This window comes from Vanessa atalanta, chromosome Z (assembly GCF_905147765.1).
Source record: "Vanessa atalanta chromosome Z, ilVanAtal1.2, whole genome shotgun sequence".
NCBI lineage: Eukaryota > Metazoa > Arthropoda > Insecta > Lepidoptera > Nymphalidae > Vanessa > Vanessa atalanta.
In genome coordinates, this window is record NC_061902.1 from 7,813,641 (window position 1) to 7,832,616 (window position 18,976).

Consider the following 18,976-nt stretch of genomic DNA (forward strand, 5'->3'; position numbering starts at 1 on the left):
ACAGGTGGCCAATTTGCCAGTTTGCCAACAAATTTAATAAAAAAGTACCGCTTTAATACAAAAACTTAAAAATATTTGATCAAGCTTTAGCAACAGTATTTAGTACCTTTTCTAGTGTATCTTAGAAGAAGTTACAGTATAATTTGTTTTGTGCTCGTGATAAACCCGTCGGCAGTTGCAGTTACTATTTTGTACGTGCCGTGTATTTAACCTCGAGCCTAAGTTAACCCTTAGTTCTGTATATGGCCCTCCCAGTATTTTAAACATTAAAATACATAATATAAATATTTATTATATTGCCCTCCCAATATTTCTTGAAAATAAGCAATGTTTGAGACTAAAAGATGTCGAAAACAAATATACCGAGTTTGAATAAGTTTTTTCTTTTTAACTAATTTTATTCAACTCTGGCTGTTTTGGTTTCAATCTAATGCCTGCAATAATTTACCGATGAAAAAGTTAACTTTAAAAAACTTATGAATTTCGTATATAAAAGACATTTAAAATTCTACCTTACCTATTCCTATTGTGTAAGCCTATTAAAAGCCAGAAAAATTAAGCCTCATAATCATAAAACACACTGTTGATACTATACATGAATATATATACGTATAAAATTTCAACTAATAGTTATGCAAAATATGTGCGTGTGAATAATACGAGAACTACTCTATTATTTACGGAAAATTCTCATGAAAGTCATTAAACACTTACTTAATTACTTTCTATTTGGTATATACATATATTTAAGAGGATCAATTAAAACAAATACACGAAAAAGCAGGAAAAAGGTTTCACTTCAATAATTATTATTTCCATTATATATTTCAATATCAAATATCTCTATCCCTACTGATATTATAAATGCGAAAGTAACTCTGTCTGTTACCTCTTCACGCTTAATCCAATAAACCGATTTATATGAAATTTGGTATGGAGATAGTTCGAGTCCTGGAGAAGGACATGTGTAAGTTTCTATCGCGGGAATTATCCCTTAAAGGGATGAAAAGGGGATACGAAGTTTGTATGGGAGTAAATGGGGGTGAAGGTTTGTGCCATAAAGTTTTAAGGTTTTATAAATTAGATAGTATAGTATTAGTAGATATTCATAAATACCATTAACATTTAAAGTATCAACAAATACAATGATGTTACTTAAACCTTATCAATCTAGATTTTATCAATATAATATATATATATAATTTATAATCTGTAATATTGTTATCACAATGTAGCATTTTTCATATTTTGTTAACATTTATGTTCCTAGACTGAACATCTGTATCAACTTGAAAGAGATGAAGATATATAAGCCACGTGTAATTGAAAATAAAACACATGTAATCTGGTATATTTTTAAAAATAAATATGCTGTCGTTATTAAACGATTACAATTATTAAGACATTGAAAATAATTACGTAATATTTAAATATGGACTATGAACTAGATAACAAATTGAATATAAACTATCACCAGGTTAAACGATACCTATATTTTGTCTAAAAAAAATATAATTATCTGCGAACTATGAAAGATGGGTAATGTTCATGAATGAACAGTGATTTGTTCATGAAGCAAGTGTGCTTGAACGTAATTACGTGGTCGGCAAGAGATCTACACTTGAAGAAAATCCGGTTAGTAAATTCATCAAGCAATGCAGGCAAAAAACCGACACATGAGGGACAAAATTTGTAAATTAAACAAGCAATACAATGAAGCAGCGTCTTGGAATGAACTCTAAACGATACCAGCTTAAATAGCGCAAGCGCAATCAACTTTTATTTTCATAACGAAACGTACAAATGACGTAAAGATAAAACGAAACGGTATTTCATATTTAATTGTAATTTTTGACAGTAACGCGATTGAGATAATTAGATTGATATGTTTGCTATCGATCACGACTGACCTTTTGTCCGTAAAAAATCACTTCTTAATTATTATGCGGTGTGCTATAAAATAAGAGGGTGGGGAGGTGCTAGTTAATGGAATGAACAACAGGGCTGCGGCTCGAGTTACCAGTTCGTTGAGATTTGTGTACCTTTTTAGGTCATTATTCAATTTCGAATGTATCGATATTTTTTAACCCATTAACAGAGGCGTTGCCTTTATACGGCTAACACAGACCGCAGCGCGTTTTACTGAAAAAAGTTATTCATTACGATTTTAATTTTAGAATATTTTATTGTTGCAACAAATCCTTTTTTTTGGATTCCGTATAGTGAATCTTATATTCTACGATTATTGGAACAATAATGTTCACGTTTCGGCAAATCTGTACACATTAGACGACTAAACTTTTTTGTAATCCCTAGCTGAAAGACAATTCAGCAAGTATACATAAATCTTAAACTAGACGGTGCAGCGCCTTTCTGGGAAGATTTTAGTAAATAATATTAATAGGCACTTTGCTGTTTTACCCGCGCCACATTTGTATTGACGTGACAAGCGTTAATATCACGTTCAATCAAATACACTCTTCAGATATAACGTAACTGCCAATTGAAGAAATAGCTTTATTTATAAATAAATCAAACATGAGGTATTATCGTTATACATAATTATCTACGGTGATGAAGAAAGCTGAAAAAAATGTTTTTTAACTGTAATTTTTTTCAATATATTGAATGTAAAGATTATCACGATACTACCAATAAAACCGCAATGAAATTCAGTAGTTAAACTTTCCACCACTTAAATTATATAATCATTTTAATTAAATAGTCATAGGTAGGCGGAATTGTAAATGGGCCACCCGATGGTGCGGACCATCATCAGACATTGGTGTTATAAGAAACATTAAACATTCTTTACGTCTTCAACAGACTACCAAACTTGGGTAGGTACTCCGTTGTTATATAGTATATTCCAACCACAAGAAGACAAAGGCCAAATAATAACATTTGACATCGAATTGACGCTATTTGGTCGAGATCTTAAATAATCTAAGATAATACTATGTATTTGTAAAAAATAGGATTTTGAACGTTCGACAAAAATCTTATCGGAACTTTTGAAGTAAAAATAAAGTAGTGAAGTAAATTAGCGTTGTATTATAAATAAACATATATTAAACAAGAATTGTTTGTAGTATAAAATATAGCTGAGCTTTAGCAAATTCTAAAGAATACGTATACAATAGGAATAGTTCATTGGCTCACTCATCATTCAAACCGGAACATAACAATACTAAAATTGGTAATGTTATGAGACAATTTCACAAAGTAAATTCTCAATAAATTTCGAATATCGATCGCCAGCCCTGAACGAATACTTAATCAGAACCAGCGATTAGCGGTCACTCATTGGTGTTAGAAGACTGACGGTTTTCTGTCACGGCACTCAGGGCGTGTATCTACTTAGAATCTTGTAATATTCCTCTATTCTTTGAAAGTCTGTTAACTAATGATTATGATACGTTTATTCTTTTAATCAGTTACGTTGAATATTCATATTCATATTTTCGGATAACTTCAATTATTATTTATAAATTTATGTCCTATTTTACTTTTGAATATTACATACTACATTACATACTACATTACATACATACATACTGAATATTACATTAATTATGTTTAGAATTAAACAATATATTCAAAAATTTAAATTAGGTGTTTCGATAGATTGAAATATAAGATAATAAATTTCTTACCACGCCTAACAATAACGAACGAGCGGCAGTCCTAAGGTTCTTTCATAAAGCTCAACGTATATTGACTTTTAAAATAAAAGAAAAAGTATTCATTTTTATTATAAACAAAAATAATAACTACAAATATACGTGACTCTACGCTTAGCATTTTATGTGTGTTATAAAATAATGAATTATTATAAATAAAATTTCAATAATATTTTCTAACATATACGTCAATAAATAAAGAAAATGTTTTTTGATCATAATTAAAATAGGGAAATAATATTTCAATAATAAATGTGAAGAGACCCTAAGAGTGGCTGGCTAGTGGCCGGCGGTGTTACGCAAAACACCTGAACGTTGCTATAAATCGTTTAATTAATTGCCTGCTGCGCGACGACCCTTGCTCCTTCCAGCGACTCCCGATTCAGAACAGTCGGACAGTTAGCCTCTTAACGAGAAGTAGCTTATATGTGGACTATCCACTTTTACTTTGGTAACCTTTATTGTATTGAATTCGACTTATATACTGTAAGAGACTTAGCGTGACAGTGACAGTGAAATATAAATATATTATCCAAAATAATATAACGATATCTGTTTTTTGACTCCGTTTAATAAATAAAAATGTTATTTTTTTAATTAATTTAGCGTCAATACTTTAAAATTTTGATGCAAGCTATATGTTTATGTTTGTTTGTCTAGAAATATACAATTAAAGTATTACAATAATGTGTACTTAACAGCCTAAATATGTAAAATAAATAAATACATAAAATGGGGGGACCCTTCCTCTAAGCCCTCAATATTAAATCTTAATCACGAGCTATGCTTAATTCCTCTTCTAAATATTGGGTATATATTTACTTTGCACATTGTTAAAAGGGTTCATATGATCGACCGCCATCCTCGCCACAGCCGTCCGTGGACCGCTTATCAGTGACGTGGGCTGATCCCGGCAGTATGACATCTTCGGGAGTCAATCTTTTTCATCTGCCTACAGAAACAACCACCAATAACGAAGTCAAATTTTCACCTTCGACTGGAGGTAGGAATATATCTGTAAACGATCACAAGGTTTACATTTATACTTAGGAGGAATAATATAACTAATTATCTTAAGATTTCTAATAGCTAAAAAACTATATGAGGCTATTTTTTTTTATTTAAAATAAAATTTACTACCTAAATACAATATTGCTAGATGGATCGGAAGATGAAGATTACTCTGCAAGTCTCAGTGCAGTTCTGCGGCAACGCAGAGCAAGTGTAAGACGGTCACGTAAGGGGCGAGCCCGGCGCTCATCATCACCATTCCTACCCGATGAGACACGATCAAGGCGGCGTTCATCGGTATTCACTACTAGTTCTGGCGAGTGAGTTGATTTTTTAGTAATACACTAATCACACGGCTATTATAGTTTAACAAACAGACGCATTCATTAAAGAGAGCAATTTATCTTACACAGTACCGCTATATCAATTGATGATCAACCAGTAGTGACACAAGAACAAATATTCGAAAATATCCACTTGCATAAAGAAGTCCTCGGATCCGTAAAACAACAACCCCTAGGAATGAGAAGAAAATTAAAAATCGTCCACCAGGTACTCAATATAAACATTTATTTATTTATTCTTAGGGTCACCAACAGAAATGACAGTAGTATCATAGCAAATATACATAATGCTAACACAATGATAGTTGTATTTCTTTTGATAGCTAAACACGACATGTATACAATATTGCACTCAATTTGGCTATAATTATGGTCAAACTGCCTCGTTAGCTTAGTAGCGATGTTACAGAGCTAAGGTCTAACGATTAAATCGTTATAAATAATAAATAAATAAATATTGGACAACGTCGCATACATTACTCTGATCCCAATGTAATAATAAAGTCAGCACTCCCACGATCTTGTACCTCAGACATCACAGAACATCGTTGTTTGTTAACTCTCTCTGGTCGTTTTTCAATGTCATCGGATTATGAGCGATTAGATAATGTGTTTGTACACAATGTACATGACATTGCACAGTGTAATATTTCCTTGGTAGCCAGCACCTTCTTGAAATTGACCGCGTGGTGTAATAAAAAGTAAATTACATATGTTCGTACGTATATCATCGCACGTCCTTATTTATTACTCACGTTCGCAACCATTCTAAAAGTATTAAATCAATTTAATAGGCAAAAGGATACATTAAACGCCACGAAGGACAATTACAGGAGAGACTTGCGCAATCAAAAAGCACGAGGGATATTTATGCAAGATTTAACATCTTGTTGGCAACAGTAAGTTGTTGATAATTTTAATAACTATAAACTTTTAAACCTTTGAAGAGTCATAAAGCATAGTCTGTTAATTCTAATAAAATAATTATAATATTTTAATTTGACTTATGTTCAAGAAATGGCAACAGCTGAAACGGGAAGCGGCAAACACATCCAATCTTCTTATACCATGGGAATTACGAATCAAAGAGATCGAATCACATTTTGGCTCTGTAGTGGCTTCATACTTCACCTTCTTAAGATGGCTTTTTTGGGTCAATCTAGTCATAGGGTTCATACTACTCGTTTTTGTAATTATACCTGAGGTATATATTTTTTTCATTTTGATTGAATAGTTTTATTTAAAATATATGTAAATAGATAAAATGATTGAATAAAAATAGAATGCAAAAGAACCTAATGCGAACCGAGACACATTTTTATTTTTAGTATCTGACAGCAAACCCTGCCCAGGATGGAGAAAGAAAAGTCATAATGGAGGATGATCGCCGAAACGCTACTAATCTTTTGACGCTCTGGGAGTTTGAAGGAGTTCTTAAATACTCACCTATATTTTACGGATACTACAGTAATGTCGAACGACCGGAGTATAGAATGCCCCTCGCATACTTCTTAACTGGCTTGGTCGTTTATATTTATAGTTTCGTAGCTATCCTAAGGAAGTAAGTTATATTAAGATTTTATGGCAACACACCTCCTGGAGAAATCCTTTTGATGTATATGTAATTTATTTTTGTTTAGATAGAATTTTAATAAGAAACATTATAAGTTATTTTAATACTTTCGCAATATTATGTATTTGTTAAGGTACTTAAATAATTATTTTTAGAATGGCGGAGAATTCACGGATGTCTAAGCTTTCAGAAAAAGAAGACGAATGTATATTTTCTTGGAAACTCTTCACAGGATGGGATTTTATGATTGGAAACACGGAGACTGCTCATAACAGAATAGCTTCTATTATTTTAGGATTTAAAGAAGCCTTGTTGGAAGAAGCAGAAAAGAAAAAGAACCTAAGAAAGTATGATTTTTCTATCACGTTTACACATTTTTAAAACTAATTTATTGAATAAGTATTAATTTCAGTTGGCGTATTATTTCCCTGCGTGCTATTGTGAATATCGGTGTGATCATTCTTCTTGCTGTATCAGCTTATGCGGTGGTAACCGTTGTGTCCCGTTCAGATGATAGTCCTAAAATAAGAAGTTGGTGGCGTGAAAACGAGACAACCACAGTCGTTACAGTTATATCGATAACATTCCCAGTGTTTTTTGAGCTGCTGGGACTTTTGGAACATTATCATCCAAGAAAACAACTAAGATTACAACTCGCTAGGTAAGTTTATAGTAAAAATATATCAAGTGAGCAATTAAGTATGTGATTAATGTATATTCACTTTTATATTATTTTTTTATTTTCTAGAATCATGCTACTAAATCTTTTGAATCTATATTCGCTGATATTTGCTCTGTTTAGTAAAATTGAAGGCATGAGTAAAGAACTAGTTTCATTGCAACCAAATTTAGACATGAACGTAACAATAATAACAGAGAGTACATTAAATGTGAGTGAACCTTTAGATACCAGCTTACATAGATCATGTTTTGAGACAACTGTTCCATGCTTACCTTGTGACATGCTAAATGTTCCCGTAAAGATAAACAAAAAAACATTTTCAATTATAAGTAACGAAGGAAAAAGTACTGATTACAATTTAAATACCATTAGCCCCAATATTGCTAAATTGAGAAGTAAAATAAATGTTAAAAAACGGAATTTGCGTTACACTGCAATCGCTGAAGATTTAATAGGAAAAATAAACAATTACGATGCTAACGACGACGGAAATACAGCATTACTAAAAGAAATTGAAAGGATTCGAAATTTGAGTAGATTATCTTCTTCAGAGGATAATAACGAAACTCTAGAAATAGATGATAACGAGTCATATGATTTTAATTACGATTTAATTTCTTCAACGGATTCGACTTCATTAGCCGAAACGGACGTTGATTATGAATATAGTGTTTCCGATACAGATTCTCCAAATTCTACACCAATTTCTACCACAGAAACTTCTAGTGATTTTTCGTCTGTTACGACAAGATTATATGACACTGAAACCACAGAACAAATATTTTCACCTGATAGTACATTGAACGTAGATTTGACTTCACTTTTAATATCAAGTACTAATTCATATGAAACAGCCTACACTTATCCAAATAAAGTAACGACCTCATATGATGCGAGTGACAATACAGAGCCAAGTACAACGTACACAATTGCAGAAGACACCTTTACAAATGAATTGAGCTCGTTGCCATCTTCTAAGAGTACAAGCGAAATAAGTTTAACATATTTGACAACTGATGAAATTGATTCTTCTACATCGACACCAAACACCTTAAGAAATGTTATTATTTGTCCTGATTTATCATTTAATTGTTCGATAAATTGTGGTAATAGAAATATAACGCAAATTGTTTTCATGTCAAATTGTACTATTGTAGACATTAGATGTTACGTTAAAAGGTGTAATTTCGACACAATCCATACCAAAGGCTTAAATAAAAATCAACCTAATATTACTATGGTCGATCTAGTATATACAGACCATTATCATAGAAAGATGTATAATTTGACCATCACTACCAAAAAAAAATTACTTAAATTGTGTTGGGAAACTATGTTTGGCCAGGAACTAGTTAAATTAACTATGATGGATTTAGTAAGTACCTGAAAGAAATTCTGAATTTCACATTATTATATCGAGTATTTTTTTACTAAAGATAATTATTATATTTCAGGTGTTTGTTTTACTAGGCACGCTATTTTTGGATTTTTTTCGGGCGTTATTTGTGAGATATATGAATAAATGCTGGTGTTGGGATCTTGAAAAAAAATTTCCCGAATATGGTGACTTTAAAATTGCTGAAAATATTTTACATCTTATTAATAACCAAGGAATGGTTTGGATGGGCATGTTTTTCTCACCTGGGCTCGTTGTCTTAAATGTTTTCAAATTGATGATAATGATGTATCTCCGGTCATGGGCAGTTATGACTTGCAATGTACCCCACGAAGTGGTTTTTAGAGTATCTAAGAGTAATAACTTTTATTTGGCCCTTTTATTGACCATGCTATTTTTATGTGTCTTGCCCGTTGGCTACACAATAGTTTGTGTAACGCCGTCTTGGCATTGTGGTCCATTTTCAGAATATGAAAAAATTTATAAAATATTGACAAGCAATATTTATAAAATTTTGCCGAAAAGTCTTCATTTTACTCTGGAATATATAGCGTCACCAGCAATTGTGATACCGTTGCTTGTTTTATTGATTCTAATAATTTACTATTTAACATCATTAACCAACTCTCTGAGAGAAGCTAATAACGATTTAAAGGTAAGAATCAAATTTTATAAATTATTAATTATTATTTATTACATTAATCTATTTATATTTTAGATTCAATTGAGAAGAGAGCGTACCGAAGAAAGAAGGAAAATGTTCCAATTGGCAGACACAAGAAGACGTGCTGGATCATCATCTATTGATAATACACCTTTCGCGAGATGGAAAAGAGCTCTACCATCTCTTCCTTTAACAAAATCTATTGATTCTGATGACCGTAAACCAATAGTCAATGATACTAAGGAAACAATCAAAACGATAAAAAAGAAAGGTTTCTGTCTTGCGAGTTATTTCTTTATTTCAATTTAACAAATATACATATTAATTTTAAAAAGCAAACTTTATTCCGACAGGTGGAATATTTGCCAAGATCGTCGGGTTAGCAATAGATAGAAAAACAAACGAAGAACCTTTACCCGATGCCTCTGCGTGCAAAAATAATATTGATGAAGAAACAGATACAGACTTTCACGAAACTTTACCTAAAGAAGTTTTAAAAATAAAGGATATCACTTTTATAAAAAAAACGGAAGTAAAAAAAAAATCTAGCGTTGAATTTAAAACTGAAGGTAACCTCATAGTAAATTTACAAGAACCAGATAACTGCCCTGAAGCAAAAACAATAGTTGACAGCGTCGAAGACAATGGCGTAATAGAAAAAAGAACTAAAAGAAATCCTGATATAAAAGATATAAAAAACAATGCTACAGATGATAAATACGTACCAAAAAAACGAAATTCAAATGATAAATGTATTCAAAAGAAACAAAGTTCTGAATCCAGTAATCTTTCAAAACAAACTGATTCCATTGGATCAGTAATACCAGTTATTACGATTAGTACAACAGAAAGTGATGATGAAGTACTACAAACAATAAACAGTGAAAAAAACGTTATGGAAAATAAAGGTAACAAAAACAAAAAAGAAGAACATGAAAAAGTGGAAAATAAAAATTCACGGAGCAATTTAAGAAGAAATAGAAATTTCTCCGACTTAAAATCTCTCCAAAGACAGAGCAGTGTTGACAGCATAAATGAAAATAAAAATCCTAAAGAAAAAAAAACAGAAGAGTCAGGCCACAAATATCAATATTCACTGTAAATTAAGAACATTAATATATATAAATATAAATTAGATTAAAGAAATATCTTTAGTATTAATTTGTTATTTTTCATCTCATTATTTTGTTAAGTGTTTGAGTGAACAAATCATTAATTAAATATTATTTAGATGAGCAAAAAATATTTTTTTTAGAAACTTAATTATATTAACAGTAATAATTAAAATGCATTTTTAAAACTTCATCCATATATTTTTTTCTTTTTTACTTATTTAACATGACATAATGTCATTTATAGAAAATGAATATTATTGGTAATAGTTGGGTAGATTATAGATTGTGGTTTATTTTTACAAGTTTAGTTCAGAACACAATATCTTCTTTATTGTCTCGATTAAAAAACCGTTACGAATATTTACCAGAGCATACCAGTATATACACATTTACAGATGATTTATATGATTTTGAATATACAAATATCATTCATAAGAGTCTCAATCCAGATTCGGTAACAAAATATTTTAATACCTCGTACAAAATACACGACAATACATTAAAAAGAACATTTGGACATTATATTAATGAAATAAATAATACTTCTAATTATTTCTTATATAGACCTACTATTCATTACCTTTTATCTACTACAACTGTCCAACGACGAAAAACCTGGTCAACTCATTTTCCCAGCAAAACTTTACCAGTTTTATTTGGTAAGTTATATTATATTGTATTTTATTAGTAATATTATTTAATCATATTTTTCATTTTAAATAAATCGAATATCATTAATAAAATGAAATAAATAATTTAAACATTGATATCGTTATTGGCAGGAAACGCGTCAACGGTTACACGAACACAAGAAAACGTTGAACACCCTTCATTCCCACCTAGAACAATTTCTCAAAATACATCCCAGGAAAATAAAAGCTTCGCTACTGTAACAACATACAAAATGAAACCGCTAAGAACTTCAACAATTTCATCAATTCTGAAGATTAATTATAATCTTACGAAATCTAATCTAAGAAGATCTGCTAAAACGAAATCGTCGAAGTCCTGGTGTTACAAATGTGGTCTTAACGAAACAAAAATTCCGACTCCATACTGTTACAAAATGTTATCAAGCAAGGATTACACAGATAGAATAGGAAAACACCGCCTTAAAGTTAAATGTATTAAAAGTGCACAAGAAAAACAAATAAAAAATACATTTTATGGACCTTGGTTCAGAGGTGGATGCTTTAAGAGATATCTGGACGTGGGGATCGAGTACGACGAACGGGGCTGTAGGACTAGCAAGCCAACCAAAGGAAATAATTTTGCTTCGAAACGTTTCGTTAAATTAGAAGCTTTACTTGATAAAGTTGAAAATGGCTGCGTTTCTAGTCCGCACGCATCATTAACTCCTTTTAGTCGAGCCATTTCTTTATATGTTCATTATCATGTTTGTGTGTGCAGACAAAAATATTGTAACAATAGCAACAGTATACACAAAAATTGTCTATATAGCTATTTTGTTTTACTATTACATGCAAGAAATATTATAACAATCAGATCAGTGCACAGTTAAGGATTATTTTAATAAATATTTTATGAGATTAAAATATAACTTAACTAATAAATTGCAAAATTATGATCAGGAAAAAAGAGGGATGCGGATGACGAGTTAAATGCGTGCCCATACAAACAGGTCGCCGCCGGAGGGCAGTGCAGCGCGTGTATCTTTCTTTGAATTCGACTAAAAAAATAATCACTGCCACCCTTCCCGGAGCCGCTCCGTACTATCTCGAATTCAACTTCATTCTGCGACGGAACGGCGCACGCGCAACATGGCGCGTGTTGTCGCGCTCCTTTTATTATACACAAGCATCGCGCGCGCAGAAATTTTAGCACCCCCATACTTTAACTTGGAACTTGGTAAGAAGATTACTGCTACTGCGACATGTGGTGACGAGGGACCTGAACTATACTGCAAATTAGTTGGCGCCAATGCTGATCACGATGAACGTGTCATCCAAGGACAGGTGATTGTTTTCTTTTTTTCTAAACAAATACGTATATGTTTTTAATTTCTAACATATTCAAAAGTTCTACTTTGAAAAGGTTAGAAATTAACAATAGCCAATTTTTTATGAGGCTTGATTAAATTATTACATTGGCTTATATATTTACTGCATATTTACGTTGTCAAGTTATTTCTTATTGATACTATTTAATAATAGCTGGAGTATTACATTTATCTAAAATAAGTCATATGTATTATATTTAAGATTAAACAAGTGTAAGAACAACATAATGTTTATAATATAAAAAATAACCATTTTAAACCACACCGAGTGATACATACAGATCATTCACTCATAACCTGTATCCATCTTCTAAGTTTATTGTTTGCGTAGACGAATTTAATTATATTTTTTGTATAATATTAATTCATGTATATAAAATAAAACCGCATTATAAATTTTAACATGCCTTTAAGTCATATTAAATTTTTTTCGAATACTCACATCTATATTTAAAAAAAATATATAAAAAAGTTACACAAAATAACATAATAGCTTTTAGGAATGTTTAACAATAAATACAATTTTCAAGTGAGATTTTTACTTTACTGTTTAAGTAACGCACAATTTTTGCCTTATTCTCAAAAATAGAGCATATTATGTAGTGGTAGTTTACATTACATCGGGAGCCTGACTACCTAAGATAAAAGTAGACGCGATAACTTATCATGCGTCCTGTTGGCCCACCATCCTGCGATAATTACTACCACATTTCTGTATTGAACCAACAACATATATACCGAAATAAAAATATTGTATGTTTTTATTTCGGTATATATAACAGAATTTCAACTTTGGTTAATATTGAAACTAGATATATAATAATATATAATAATTTTACTATTAATATTAAATACTATATATAGTTTATGTACATTTTCTCTTTTAGTATTAAAACACTGTAGAAATATAATTATTTCTTTAAATGATTTTTTTCAATTAGATTATTTTCAGTTACGCGTAAGCTTTTATATGTTGCTCTACATATATTAATGGTATTTGGTTCATTCATCGCCACAAGATATATATGATACCAGGTTCGTAGGTCACGAGATTATTTTAAGCATACCGTGTAGGTCATTAGTCTTGTCTTATCAAAAACGCTGTCGTACGTCCGGTATTTTGTAATTATTTCACAAATTTTATGAGAATACTAGCTGCTCCGCAAGATTATTCCTGCGTTATATGTTACAGCTCCGCCGGCGTGATTCTATATGGTGACAAATGTACTTGTAATTGGGCTAATTCAAAAAGTATAGTGCAAAAAAAAATCATTTCATATATTTTCATTCTAAAATTAGTCCTTTCAATTAGACAAACTCTTTGTCTCTCTAATGTAATGTATTGCTCTGTGTGTCCTATAATATATTTTATAGTTAATTTTACCATATTTAGTACAAAAGAATGTCTTTTATATTAAGTAGAGCTCATTTTTTTTTTCAAAATATTTCATAACAAAATGATGTATGAAGCAAAGCAAAAGCCCTTAACTTTTGTACTTAAATTCATTCATAACTTACCCGCTTCCTGGACAAGAAGAGAAAGAATTAAATGAATGAAGTCACATGATCTTAAGTTCTCGAAGCGACAAATTGTTCTTAAGGCTGTAATTTAGAGCCATTCGACTACTTCTCGTATAATTTCGACAGGCTTCGGCTCGTCTCGTACCGTTTTTATGGACATGTGGTAGCCAAATGCGTATGCGCATCTAAGTTCCAGAGCGTTCTTTTGTTTCTGTTGGACACTGTGCACAATGAATTCCAAAATTGAATGTGTTTTTTGTCGGCACAAGCTCTTCGCATGTTTTCAAAAAAGAATTATTTATGAATGGACAGATTTATTGGGTGTTTTACATGAACCTTTTGCTGTTACGAGTTTCATTGATGATGTAATATTATACGTTTATTGCAGTTGCTTTTTTTAAATTCAATCTCACCAGGAACATAATCATATCATTTCATATTATTTATGGTTCTACGACAGCTTTATTACACACAGACGTTCAAAATGTTTAGTACAGTATAAGCCTATTGCTAGAAATAGTATTCAACGTATTTTAATACAAAAAAATATTTGAAAGTTACATTTACAAGAACTTATATGTTTTTATAAGACATACTGATATTTTAGATCAATAACAAAAGAATATAATAACAATTATAAAACTACAGTAGAAGCACTTACCACGGCTCTTACCTACGTATAATTTGAATATTGGAGTTAAGATAATATGTTCGTATTATACTGCAGCCTAATTTAAGTTAACTTTAATTACTTATAAATTAATAAAAAGGAATTTAAAAGAAAACAACGATCTACATATATTTAATTATTTGTAACATGAATAAATTGGTCTAAGTGTCCTTTTAAAATAAAAGTTGCATATAATATTATGTTTTTATAAGCGGGCTTGATACATTTTGAGGTTACTGCTTGTTGCAAGACTAGGATAACTGATAATTTGATAATACTTCTCATAATAAAATAATAAATAACAACATTTTTCTTGCGACGCGAAAATTGTGACGTGCAATTAAGGTCGCAATTCAGACAAATATATAATTTAAAAAAAATAAGTAAAGACAACTTTACTATTGCTTACTGTGATGAGTTTTCGGAGATCAAATAGTGACTGCTGATTGATAGTGCAAGTTAATAAATTTAAACCAACTTGTTAAAACAGGTCTGCGATTTCTGCGATAGTACAAATGAAGCAAAGAAGCACCCGCCAGAATATGCCGTCGATGGTATGGAGACGTGGTGGCAGAGTCCGCCTCTGTCTAGAGGCATGAAGTACAATGAAATCAACTTGACCATCGATCTCGGTCAGGTAAATCACTTTTAGTTATTATACTTTTATCTACTCTAGTATATATCGGTAAGTAAACTTTTAGGGTTGGATAAAAATCTTACTAACATGATCCACAACTGCCATTGAACCAACGTGGAGGAATAAACTCCAAAGTATCTCCGCCTATGCTAAAAATCAAAGGAGGTCTCAAGCATGCAGTATCATTTATAGCTGTTACTTTGAAAAATAAACGAAAAACAAACTTATACACTTTTCTCGACATATTCAATTCATAATCAAAACTAAAACGATATATGTACTTATCAAAATTACGGACCACAAAACTACTGTATACACATATGTATCTACATATATACCTACTATTATACATTACGGGTATGTTGGGAAGTCGGAAATCCTTTTCAACAAAATCTTAGATTATTTTAATAAGAAGTGTAATAATAAAACATCGTTGTCATATTATTATTAAATATATAATATTAGTTACGGTCTAATAAATTAAGTCATCTTAATCAAATAATTAATGAATTTAGAAACAAATAATTTAATTTATCTTCAACACTGTGTACGTGTCAATTAAAAAAAGAAACATATTTTCACTTATAAAAATGCTTAAATTAAACCTTTTTTTAGGTTAGAATCAAGTTTAATATTTTAAACTTATCCAATCTAATTTAAACAAAAATATTATCTTAAGCTGAATTCTCTGGCCACATTTTCGCGTTCAGTCGGGACTCCATATCCTAGTTCCCGAAATAGTACTATTATGTTACCGAAAGTGCATTGACCTGATCGCTGTACCTTACTGGAATCACGCAAGAGGACATTAAATAATTTTAGATACGTGACATATAAGATGAATAATAATAAAACAAATGGTATTGATTTTTTATTCAGATTTCAAGTGCGATGCGAACTCAATTATTGTATTATAATTAACGTGTATTAAAGCATAGAATATATTATTTAACTATTTTTAGGCTGTTGAATTTATATCATTGATATTTAGTTTTAAAAAAGCAAAGCGATATGACATTTACATATTCTACTCACAAAAAAAAAAACATAATTCAAATGTATGTATATTTAACGAAAGTCTTCGAAATCAGAAAACAAATAATTGTTTTAGATTAACCACGAAAACATAACTCATTCATCGAGTGTTTGTAATAGGTAGTAGGTAATACTAATTATGTAAACCGATACATTAACAGCTCGGCGAAATGCAAGTTGCTCTTGTATATGCTTACCTTCGCAAGATAACTTATTATTATTATTGCTATGATAACATTGCGAATATAAACATTTGCTAAATTGCTTGCTAGCTTTGTTTATTGAATACTAATTATAAAATGACAATTTATTATGAAAATAATACTTGCCACATTTTTTTAAACTTAATATTATTATATTTAAACTGTATTACAAATTATTTATTTTATCATATTTATACCTTATCAAAATAATTTAATTGCTTGTCAGCCATTGCGAAATAAAATAAGGTTATACGATTTATAAAAAACTACTTGTATAGTAAACACTAAATGTTATATATTTAGTATATATTAAAAAATCAATACCTACAACATAGAATTCTAATTATTATTAATTTTATTTAAATTGCAAACAAAAACCAGTAGCAGCGACGAGGCTAATTATTTAATGCCCAAATTAAGTGACGTCTAAGAAACAGTAACGAACCCAAAATGATAAATGTGTTAAACTAGTATTTTTAATTTATACAATATACTATCTATAACAATAAACTGTTATTTGTCTTAATTTTATAGAAGTACAATAACTACAATAAGTGAATAATAAATGTTGTTATAAAAATGGTAAATATAATAAGTTCTATTAGACAGTATAAAATAATATTCTGAATATTTAAAGAACCGATTTATTTAAAATAATAATACGTCAAAGCTTGTCGCTAAATGATATCCACAGGCCACAGGACAGAGTGGGTGTTGATAGCAGGCACAGATAATAAAAAAATATTCGTGGAACTATGACGAAAGGGCGAGGTCATGACGTTAATGTATCTTACAACAAAATAGGCCAAAAGAAGAATAGGCACATTGACGATTTAATAATAAAAGTAATTATAATGATAGAGCGATGACAATGATACAACTACAATGATGTAGAATTAAAATGTGTTTGATTAAACGCATATTTGCGTTTTTTTTTTCTGTAGTAACTTAAGTAATATTTTCTCAGGGAAAATGATCATTAATTAATAATCATTCACTAAGTACCTACCAATCTACTGTTAGCTGTCAAACTTAAACATATATCATTTTTGGTCTGAAAGTTTAAAATCTAAATCTTCGAAGATTAGAAATTTACTCTAACCGTTTTTTTTTTTTTCAACAAATCATTGAATTATTTTATAAATAACATACTTCATTTTTCTAGGAATTTCACGTGGCTTATGTATTCGTGCGTATGGGTAACTCTCCTCGACCTGGTGTATGGTCACTTGAAAAATCTACCGATTATGGGAAAACGTTCAAACCGTGGCAGCACTTTTCTGATTCTCCACAGTAAGTATCACCAATAATCACCAGCAACACCATCATTCTTAAAAATTACATTGAATAAAAATATCATAAAAAGGTTTTTAATATTATTTTATTATATTATTATTTTTTAATATGTATATTAAATTTATTTCTTTTTGTAGAGACTGTGAAAGATATTTTGAAAAAGAAAGTCTTCAACCCATTACAAAAGACGATTCTGTCATATGTAGTACGGAATATTCTAAAATAGTACCATTAGAAGGAGGAGAAGTAAGTCATATTCATAGTCAGTCGATTTCTATTTTATGGTATGTGTCTTAAAGATTATTATTAAAACTAATAAACTAATGAATATTTATCTAGATACCTATTTCACTGTTGAACAACCGCCCATCGGCCAATAAGTATTTTAATTCATCGGTGCTACAAGAATGGACAAGAGCAACCAATGTCAGATTACGTTTGCTACGGACAAAAAATTTACTCGGCCATCTCATGTCGGTGGCAAGACAGGATCCCACAGTTACGAGACGGGTAAGAATCAAAACAATACACATATAGTCTATTCCAATCGAAGAACGAATAAACCGTTAGATGTATCCGTTGTATGTAACAATTTTTTGCACTAACAAATATCGATTAATGTTTCTTTATTTATGTCACAACACTATTCCATACTACTACTACTTATATCCACTTTAATTTTACCTCCAAAGATCAAATTATAGTTACGACGACGTTGCAACGCCATTTATTTTTACCATAATGAATATCATAGATTATTCAAGCTCTCGACCCATGATATCGCTTCAATTCGTTCGTATCGTTGGAATAAAGTATTTTCATATACAATCGATGGTTATAGGCTAATACGGTAAGATTAGTTAAAAATAAACGTTGAGCATTTTATAGAGTTGTTGTATAATAATAAGTAAAGGATTTTTCTTATTGTCTGATAGTAACCACCATTACGAAGTTTATAATTTTATGTTTCGTATATTATTGTCGGCAAGCGGGGAATGGCTTTAAATTCAGATGATCTCCGATTTATGAGGTAATGATCTATTGGTAATTGATAACAATTGTTAAATATAAAGTACATACGATCTTAGAAAATACCTTAACATGTTGCATTATTTAGCTTAAATCT

The 18,976-nt window shown here is 30.5% G+C and overlaps 2 protein-coding genes across 2 annotated transcripts in view; both read left to right on the forward strand.

The window, feature by feature from the left end:
• The first annotated feature begins 4,585 nt into the window (after positions 1-4,585).
• LOC125076310 (transmembrane channel-like protein) lies at positions 4,586-10,455 on the forward strand. The gene is made up of 13 exons (XM_047688407.1): positions 4,586-4,686; positions 4,843-5,014; positions 5,108-5,246; positions 5,833-5,937; positions 6,054-6,242; positions 6,367-6,599; positions 6,767-6,958; positions 7,024-7,272; positions 7,360-8,668; positions 8,748-9,344; positions 9,408-9,624; positions 9,707-10,234; positions 10,280-10,455. The coding sequence occupies exons 1-13, from the start codon at positions 4,602-4,604 to the stop codon at positions 10,453-10,455; spliced, it is 4,191 nt and encodes a 1,396-aa protein (XP_047544363.1). The 5' UTR covers positions 4,586-4,601.
• Positions 10,456-12,238: 1,783 nt separating this feature from the next.
• The window catches only part of LOC125076205 (laminin subunit alpha), a 29,680-nt gene continuing 22,942 nt past the window's right edge, over positions 12,239-18,976 (forward strand). Inside the window, exons 1-5 of the mRNA XM_047688255.1 lie at positions 12,239-12,444; positions 15,170-15,316; positions 17,720-17,847; positions 17,988-18,096; positions 18,190-18,360. Coding sequence (XP_047544211.1) covers positions 12,250-12,444; positions 15,170-15,316; positions 17,720-17,847; positions 17,988-18,096; positions 18,190-18,360 — 750 coding nt within the window. The 5' untranslated portion in view covers positions 12,239-12,249. The remainder of the gene's footprint in view (positions 12,445-15,169; positions 15,317-17,719; positions 17,848-17,987; positions 18,097-18,189; positions 18,361-18,976) is intronic.